This window comes from Lates calcarifer, linkage group LG9 (assembly GCF_001640805.2).
Source record: "Lates calcarifer isolate ASB-BC8 linkage group LG9, TLL_Latcal_v3, whole genome shotgun sequence".
Taxonomy (NCBI): Eukaryota; Metazoa; Chordata; class Actinopteri; family Centropomidae; genus Lates; species Lates calcarifer.
In genome coordinates this window covers 4,994,603-5,004,592 of record NC_066841.1, presented here as the reverse complement: position 1 = coordinate 5,004,592, position 9,990 = coordinate 4,994,603, and the positions used below count along the sequence as shown (strand labels likewise).

At 41.3% G+C, this 9,990-nt stretch overlaps 1 protein-coding gene across 2 annotated transcripts in view; it reads left to right on the top strand.

Moving 5' to 3' along the window:
* Positions 1-744: 744 nt before the first annotated feature.
* The window catches only part of rxraa (retinoid X receptor, alpha a), a 100,154-nt gene continuing 90,908 nt past the window's right edge, over positions 745-9,990 (top strand). Inside the window, exon 1 of one of the 2 annotated variants that reach the window (XM_018671746.2) lies at positions 745-2,599. In XM_018671746.2, the coding sequence (XP_018527262.1) occupies positions 2,572-2,599 (28 nt within the window). In that variant the 5' untranslated portion in view covers positions 745-2,571. The remainder of the gene's footprint in view (positions 2,600-9,990) is intronic. The other variant, XM_018671748.2, reaches the window with a different exon arrangement.

Genomic DNA, 9,990 nt, shown 5'->3' with positions numbered 1-9,990 from the left:
CAAAGTACAAAGGAGACCAAAAGGCTCTTGTCTCATTTATCACCCACTTTAGGAGAGGCAGAAAGGAGAGGAGGAGGAGGGAAGGGGGGGGGGGCTGTCAAAGCAACCATAGCAGAGTGTATTGTAACAGTGGTGGTCTCTCATCCCCTGAGGCCCAGACACATCGCTTAAAGTGGCCAAAAAAGACGGCAAAAGAGAGAGAGAGAAGAGAAAGAACTGAGCCAAGAGATACTGCAATTAAGAGTGTAGACTCGAGGTCCTCCGCAAGCAGAGGTGTGAGGCATTAAGTAGAGCCAAAACAGCCTCAAGAGAATTTATATGGATGGGGGTGAAGGGTCAGACCGCTATTAATCATGGCCCAAGTTTGAGGATTAAATAGCTCGGTGTAGCGGGCCGATGAGAGAACCTGGCCTGATCGAGGTGTTTAAAAAGACCATGTTGTGTCTGTCTTCTATTACAGAGTCAAGGCCTGAAGCAAAACAGCCTTCTGAAGTGAGGACAAATAGAATGTCCAATCTCTGCTCTTCCCTCCCTCCCTCCCTCTTTCCCTCTCCCAATGAGCATTTACCCGATCAATTAAGTCACTTAACATCATCGTGCAAATATCATAAGTATGACTACCAATCATCAGACTAATAATAGGACACCATCTGATGATTGATAATTGCTTACTTGGAAGATACATGAAGGAAAAACTCACACACAAGCATTGTCTTCCCTGGGACTCATTTTTTTCTCTCTTGAAACAACTACACATCTGCACAGAAACACACAAAATGCACAAAAACACATTCTCTCTCACATCTGCACATTAACACACCTTGAATCAGTGCCCAGTCAGACTTTTTTTTTTTTGCACAACCGCCTTTGATCTTTGATATGCCATGCATTGCATTAATTATGTATCTTGCCTCAGTACAAACGTGGTGAACACCTTCAGGTATTTAATAGGAGCAGGCTCACTGGGGCCTGGAGGATGGCTGCAGGAGGCTTATATACAGTATGTGCTGCATTGCTCCTATGTGCACTGCATAAGGGATTTTACAGTATGGGGAGAATATAAAGCCCACGTCTGTGGTGCTCTCCTTCAATCTGGGCCAAAGCAGGACATTTCTCACTCTCCTGAAACATGTGCCTGCTCTGTGTGTACAGGATTGAGCGTTGAAGGAGAGGAGGTGCACGCAAAACGGATGTGTCTTGGATTAGGCATAAACTGTCAGGGCCAGAACAGATATAGCAGCAAGAACAATGACAGCAAGATGATCTAGATCTAACATTGGTACAATACAGTGAGAGTTATGCAAATTGAGCATGCTGCCGCTTGCTGTAAAGCTAGCCTAGGGGATCTTATGTGAATCTGCCCCAAACTTTTATGTATCTGCAATAAATTCATAGATATTCCCTCATTTTTTATGCCATGTTGGCAAATCACAGTATGAATATCATAAACATTAACAGATGTAGAGTGGAGAGTTTTGAGAAAAAATATTGGTATTGTAACTGTGTAACATTTTTTCTTGCGCAATTTTCTGGTCTGGATCTACTTTTTTGTTGTTGTTTTACATAATAAAAACACAGTATCTCATTGTTAGGACTGGGCTGTGCTAGCCAGAAGTTGGTAAAATATCTGGATTTGTTAAGCTTATTTCTTTCCTCACAGTTTTGTTAGGCTCTTTAGGGAGAATGGAGTTTGTTTTTATCTAAATCTCAATGTACAAAACATGCAGGCAAATTTGGGCTAAAGCTAAACCAAAGATATTTTAAAGGATGTTGATTCTACAGCAGATTTGATATCAGATTTCAATGGGATAAAGTGCTATCAAACCACAGCCCTACTGTGTAAGTGTGTGTTTATTTTATTTTATCTTTTCTTAATGTTGTAGCAGCTTCTAAGAGAGATAGGCTAATTGCTTCAGCAGTGAGTAGATGCAGTTGAAACATCTATCTACTGAGCCAACAGCCCTAGTTCAACAGATGTGACCAGGTTAAAATAACAGGAGATAAGCAGTGAAAAGAATAAGAAGCTGTTGCTCAGCTGAAAGAGCCCCACGTGAATTTGGAAAACCTCTACCTCGAGGAAAACCGTACACTTTTAATATCCAAGATGAAATGTGCTGTATATTTATGTTTTTCTTTCTTTCCTTTGTGTGAATTTCAAAGTTCACGATGAGGCTCCCGCCTGTATCCGTGGTGTCGCTGCAGCTCGGTCTACGTTGGTGGGAGTACCCCCTGCACAGGTCCCTTTTGCAATGCAGATCCAGTAGTTGGAGTTGTTGTACACCGAGCACGAGAGAGGGAGAGGAGAGGAGTGTGAGCGCAGCAGCTGAGTGAACAAACATTAGGTAGAAACATTAGGTTATCTTCTGAGACTATCAGACATCGACCTGTCACTTTTACCGCTTTAAGCCGAGTCCCGTCTTCTCGAAGAGGATCACAGCAGCGACAGCGGCAGCAGCAGCAGCAGCAGAAGCAGAGTCCTGGTCTGGTCTGGTCTGCTTGAGCAGCAGCCGCCTGCGAAAAACTCCCAAACGCGGCCGTCTCAGCTGGCATGAGCTAACCTACCAGGCAGACATGGAAACCAAACCATTCTTGTCATTGGGTAAGTTTGTTTGTTTAATGACAAAGCCTCGCTGCGTTATGAATGTCAGGGTTTTGATCGGCAGATTTGTGTGAAACGTTCTCGCGCGGCGTTTTTTTTCGCCTCCTTTTATCTTTTGACAGCGCGTGGAGCGAGTTGCCAAATGCATCAACATGTTTAGAGCTGTTGACGAACTGTAGCGGACGTTACCTTCTTTGAATACATTTTGACACAGCCTCATACTTTATTCTGAAACAAACAAAAAACATATTTCTTGGCTATGTTTAATATGTAATGCTACTGTCTGAGCTGATGACATTTCGCTTTGATACGGAGTGACATCTCACTTGGAATAAACCGTGCGCATTCCTCGCGTGCGCGGCAATTAAATATACTTGTTTCAACTTTGCACGTTCATTTTAACCGTCGGCATATTTAAATTTATATGAGTTTCGTGTGGAAAAGTGTACATTCAGATCGAGCTTTACACTTTATCGTATGTTACGCGCGTTACCAAGTAGGACTGAAGAAATTTAAACAATTTCAGCAGCAGTTTTAACTTCTCTAACTTCAATCAGTGGTTGTTTTTTTCAGTTTTACTTTTTTTTCTTTAGCATGTGTTGTCTGTACCAAGCTAGCGTATGTACTGTACTTAAATTGTGTGTGTCTTCCCTAAAGTCTTCTGGTAACAGAGAAATATAGAAAGGCATGGGAGGCTTTTTTTTCCAAAAAAAAAAAAAAAGGAAAAAGCTTTATGTTGTTTTTCACGTGGCTTGGTTTAACTTGTGGCTGCATTCGCTTCCGTTGTATGTGTAACTAGTGGTTTAAAATGAACTCATGCAGCAGAATAATTGAGATTTGAACTTGTACTACTGCTGTGCCTAAGTAAAGTTGTTTGACTTATTAAGGACAGTCTTCAGCTTCTTCTCTTAAGACTGTGCTCAAGCTCAAGTTGAGATTAGTGCAAACTTATTAGTTACAAACAGGTGGCACAGGTGGGATAATGGGGACCTCTACACTGGTGTCATTTCTGAATTTTGATGTCTGTTTTGTGTGGTTGGAAACGCTCCATTTATTTTTGCACACTGATCTCTGCCCGGATAGGAGTCTTAGTAGGAAAAGCTGCTGAATGTGGCACTTTCTGTTTTGTAGTAGAGGCAGAAGTGGCAACTCTCACATTCATTTTTCATGCTTCATTTTTCCAGAAAGTAAGGACTTAAGGGAAAAAAGGGGGCATTTATTCAGCTGTCATGATTTTAAATAGTAGACTAACACAGGACATGTTTGAATTTCCACAAAAAGTTAAATAATTTGGTGTACGTTTTACTCTGTTTGGAAACCATTAATCTTAGAGCAAGTCTAATTTTTATTAATGGATCCTTTAAATTTCCAGTCTAAACACACACGGTCAGATGCACACCACACTGTAAATCATTAATGCTGAACACTACCATAAGTTTGTCAAAGTGAACAGAGCAGACCCTTGTCCCCTGTAGCAGAGACACAGCACAGAGCTGTAGGCGAGCCCTGTTATTGTGTCTGCTGCTCTTTCATGAGAGCGTCATGTTACACCTCGACACGTATCATCAGCTGCCTGTACGCACCAAGGAGATTCACTGGGACTTCTGAGACACTGGGCGGCTTTCTTCTGTTACAGACCCCGCTCACTGACACTGTCGCCACATTGCCCTTTATGTGGCTTCCCAGAAATACGCTAAACCGCCAGTGCTACACACACTGACAGGCTGTTATTACAGGTGCACCGTATTGTGTGTCCATGCTGAAAGTGATTCAAATTTCAGTCTGCCTAAATGTGCACCAGAGTAGCTAATACAGACACTTGACAGCACATATACAGACAGCAAAGTCTTATCTGGTTGGTGTAAGGCTCATCACTTGATTGTTTAAGTGAGGAGGAACACTTTAACAGCAGTGCTGGATCTCATGTTTTCCTCCAAGCCACACCATATGCTGTATCAGCAGCCTTTTCATCGCCTAATCTGTCATTCCTTAAATCACCATTTATATTTAAACTTGCTCCATCAAAGGTTCACTTGAGTGCCGATTGTTAATTGGCCACTTCAAGGACGCTGCTATCTGCGAAGTCCTTGAACGTATCGATTAGCCGCATACTCAGTGTAATTATCTGTCGTGCTGCATTAGAAATTCTGACATGCAACTGTTTGAAATGACTGCAAGTACATTTTACAATTATAGATCGGTTGTTGCCCGTGATGACGACATCCCCCTTTTGGCACTGTATACTGATGTGTTGCCTCATCCCACTATAAGCCCCCCCGCCATGTCTGACGTTAAGCTATGAAGACTGGAGAGATGACATTGAAAGGAGAATGTGTCCTTTTGTCAGAGCTATATGAGGCTGATTATGACAGTCTGTCAGTGAAATAAACAATGTGACTGTGAAAGGAGAGTGTTTGAAGAATTTTAGGAGAAAAAAAAACTTTTTTTCCCACTCATACGCATCAGTTGATTTGTAGGTATTGATTTTTTGTCTGGTTGATTATTCTGTGACAAACACGTACATCAGCACCTAGGTACTGTGACATTATGGAGTTTCACCAGCTGAATGTTGCACATGAGGATAGAAGGTGTCACACAGTATGTTGTCCAAATACAAAAGCTTTTCACACAGAGTCAAAATCAAATCCAGTTTTTCTTTAAAGTGATTGAGAGTCCTGGGCAAATCATGCCTAAAACAGTTACATGGGATCATCAGTTTTTCTAGAAATATTCTACACTGAACTTTGATCAGTGTTAAAGTTAACTTTACTACAGTCTTTATGATTTACAGAGCTGTATGAAACAAAATGTCCTCTTTTGATAGGTCATAATTAATTAAACTCTGTTGAAAAGTGCCCCATTGAGTACTCCAAAGGCTTGTTTTAACACTTCCTGAAGAGGTGAGTGTGTGATGGACCTAAACTCCTTGTTGCTTTCTGTTTGAGGGAACACGAGGTATCCCCAGCATACATACTCACATAGACGCTTGCTTCCAAAATCAATGAAGTTCATGGTCTTTGATGAGAAAGTGAGATTCATGGTGGTGTGTGTGGGGTGGGGAGAGAGAGGGAGAGGGCTACATTCCTTTTCTGGCAGTAACTCAGGAACAAAGGTAATACAGGGAGGGTGCCGGGAATGGTGTGTGTGTGTGTGTGTGTGTGTGGTGGGAGTGGGCTGGTGGAATTACACTGCCAAAAGCATTTGGCCAAGTTTGTCTTTTACGGCCGTCCAGTTTTGTGTTCCTGATGTGATGCTTTTGCTCCCCTTTTGAGAAAAGGGGCTGCAGCTGTCATTTTTATTGGAGGAGTTTTATAGCGAGACTTAATGGCTTAAAGTGACAGCTCTCTCTCCCTCTCCTTTCTCTTTTTTCTCTTTCTCAATCTCACCCTCGAGGCCTTTAACTCAAGGAAATCAAAGAAAATTTGTTTGTCTTCTATGTGCCCACCCTCCACTTTCCCACCCCTCACCCATGCCAACATCCAAGCCAGACTGTGCAAGTGTAAAAAGATTTATACTCCAAATATGTTTTTTTTAATTACAGTAAACTGCCATGAAGTGTAGGCCAGTTTTTTTTTGGTTCATAGAATATCTCTGCTGATCAGTATAAAGCATTAATTATACTTCATGACTAAGAAGAAGCTGCGTTGGCTCCAGATAAAACCGTGCATATTTTAGCCTGTCATGCTCTCTCGTCTCTCCTCTGCAGCCCACACTTGTTTATGTTCTAAACATAGTACAAATCAGAAAGTGCTGGAAGGCTTTCTGATGCACAAATCATGGAATGACTCAAACGCTCGTTAATTATTTGTGTAAGGAGCTCCTCGCTTGCAGGAGGTCTTTATTGATAACGGCTGTGCTGAACTTTGCACCTCAAACCTTGACCTTTGCTCCCCATATGCTCCATCATGTCAGGAATTTGCCTTTGGCATTCAGTCTGTTGTTTAAAGTGTTTAAAGACAGTAGCTTGTACTCCTCTGTTTTTTTCTTTGTCTCTGTTTCCTTCCTTTTTTTTCTGTCATTTTTCATTCACTCCATCTCGAAAACTCCACCATCTATGATTTTGGGTGATTCACAGCAGAGTTTTAAACTACGGATTAGCCTAAGTCTAGTCAATAAAATAGTGAAAAATGGCCTTCACAAGTTCCCAGAGTCCAAGGTGACGTCGTCATGTTGCTTTTTTAATCCCATCTTATAGTCCAAAACCCAAAAATATTCATTGTATGCTGATTTAGAGCAGATAAAAGCAGTAAATCTTCAGTTTTTAAAAGCTCAAACCAGGGAATGATTGGTGTTTCTGCTTGCTAGATGACTTAAATCAACCAGTCTTTTCAGTAGTAATTCACATTCACAGTTTGGATTTGTAGAAGCTTGGTTGTTGCTGTGAACACTCACTACTCAGTGTTGGAATCATCTGAGCACCATTAGTTTCAGGGTTTATAGCAGGTCCTGTGAGTGTCTGAATGACTTTTCTGTGGGCTGGCAGTATTCAGGGTACGTACAGCCACTCTTTTGAAGTGGAAACGTGGTCTCTGTGGGGATTTGACCAGATCACACTCATAATTCACACTGAGAGGAAGGTCAGTTTGCCCTGCTCTAGCCAGAACTCTCTTTCTCAGTGTCCTGTGTGCATCACAGAGCCAGATAGGAAAAGATGGAGAAAGAAACAATATGATTAAGGGTGAAATGAAAAGAGAGAGCATAGCATATGTGTGTTGTGAAATTAAAACGCTGCCAAGAAACCACAAAAAAAAGTCAGCAGCTGTCAGAAGCTAACTACCCTCTCCTCTCCTCTACAATCCTCAAGTTGCCATGTTTTCAATAATAAAAACAACTGTCAACTCTTCTTCTATAGTGGTAATGCATGAAAATATCTTGGCTGTTTGGCGGTTATGATGTGTTTTGTAATTAAGTTATGAGCACATAGGCTTTGATGGGTATTCGCTGGAGAGGGATGACGAATCGAGTGAATCCTAGATATGTTATGCTCCTTCATGTCATTATATTTCCTCATGCCCACATTTTTTTCCACACTAATTATAATTGGCCCCAATGAGAACCACAGATTTAAAAAAAGATGATTTATTTCACTTAAACTGGTCATGTAGAACAACGTAGTAGGAGCGAGTAGAATCTCATTTTCTGCACCCAAATGGTATAGTAGGTCACAGAAGTAAGATTAGACCACAGTAGATCATTGCTTCACATGGAGTAATAATATGTATCTGTTACACTGGTTGCGATATCATCAGTGTGTAACATGATCAAAAGCTGGAATGATGTGTTTGATGTTTCTGCACTCTACAGAGAAAGAATAAGAATTAAGTTATGGACTCCAACTGAGAAGTTGTTTTTATAAAACTGTATGTTCAGGTGTCTACACAGTACCCTCCCTGCCTTTTTCCACGCTCATACTCAAAACACCCCGTGTGTGTCTGTGTGTATGTACATGTAAACACTTGCCGCCGCAGCAGAAACAGAGCGAGGTAATTAAGACCGTGCCTCTCGTTGCTCTGTCGCAGTTTCTTTTTGAGGCTGCACGGAGGGACATGAGGTGTCCGAACGTTCCCCCCGCCCACCCCAACTCCCCCCACCCCCAGCCACCATTGCTGTCGCTGTTTGTCTGTCACCTTGCCACATGCCAGGGGTGGGAGAGGTGGGGCTGCCACACACTGCTGGACATAGGGCCACAGAAATCCCCCAGTTATGTTCTGTGTGTGTATGTGTGACTGTGCATGAGTGGGTTGGTGTTTGGGTGTAACCAGAAGACAGCAGTATTGAGAGCAGACAGTGAAAATTATGCATATTTAAGCCTGCACATCTTGACTGTGATCAGTTAGGTCCAGTATTAATATTTTCCCATGAGATTAAGTGCTTGCTACCATTTTCATGACCCCATGATTAAATGCTGTATGTACACATGTTACAGGCACATGTAATGGCTCTTTGAAAGTTGAAATAAAGCAGTCTGGAGGAAACAATAGAGACGGGGTAAAGCTAATATGAATGTTTTTATATTTATAGAAGAATGAAGATTTTAAATACCACATGGTTTGCCAAGGTACATCCAAAGCTGGTTTCGCATATCTCCCATTTTTCCTCCTTCCAGTGAGGTAGAGGTTTGCATTGGCATGAAAGTGATAACTGACCCCATTGAGCTAGCCTTATACTGCCAGTTTGAGGACAGTCCCAACTCAGAATTGAAATTTAGTTATTTCTTCCTCAGAGAGGATGAGATATGGTGCTCTGAACACACAGAAAGGCTTTCATACTTAGAAAATTAACTTATGTTAGGAACAGCCATAATTTAAATTAGACCTTGACAGAATAAAGCGCAGTGGCCCATGGGCACAAAACACAAGTAGCTTGTAATAGCCAGTGCTTCAGTTCTGTACGGTTATGTTTTTACACTACACACATTTTCACTCAACCTGCAGATGAAGCAGTAATATGTGTTACTTAAAAAAAAACCTTCCAATTAACCAATAAAATGCCCAACTTTGCTGTTTTCCAATGTCATTCTGGAGAACCTGGCATTATCTTTATTTTATCTGTTTCATTTGTCAGTTTGCCAGGCTAATGCAAGCCAAGGTGTGTGTATCTGGAGGCGATTAGAAAGGAACTGTCTGCAGAGGCTGTAAAATAGCATCAGTGACATAACAATGTTGATTCATTAAGTGAGTAATGCAGACACATCTCTGATGAGATCATGTTCGATTACAGATATCACTGCATCTGTAGCTCCTCTGATTCATCGTTTGTAAAACTTTCCCCCTTCATCCACTTCCTGCAGCTATTTTTTCCCCTGCTTAAGAAATTCCTAAGCTACACTAAAGTACACCCTACTTAGTCCATACTGAGATGCTTTGTGAATAGCCTTTATTTGGATTTAATCTTGAGGGAAAATTCTAAGAAAATGGCATTATTTCTTACTGTTTTACTAATAGGACCAATTGAAATGTTTGTGAATAGTACTCCCATAATATAATGCTGCACGGCTACTCCCCTATAAGAGTGCTGCTAACCAGCTGCTATTAAGAACTATCTTTTTACAGCATCCATAACTGCAGAAATTGACTGTTGTGTTAGATATACATATACCCCTGTTATCACATACACCAGATTTTTATTTCTATTTGTATTAGCCTTTGCTCTGCTGTACAGTATACGTAAATATCAATCCCTCAGCAATGTTATGTAGTAAAAGTAATGTTAATGTATGTTACCGTAAGCCGTTGTCATCTTTTGTCGTGTGAGTTTTTGGTTGCTTCTGCCTTACCTTAGATTGCCTTAGATTAACAATAGTTGACTGTTCAACCAGGTATCAACCAGAGTTCTCAAGCTCTCAAGGCACCCTGCATCAGAAAGTTTTCTTTGACTTTCTCACTCTACAG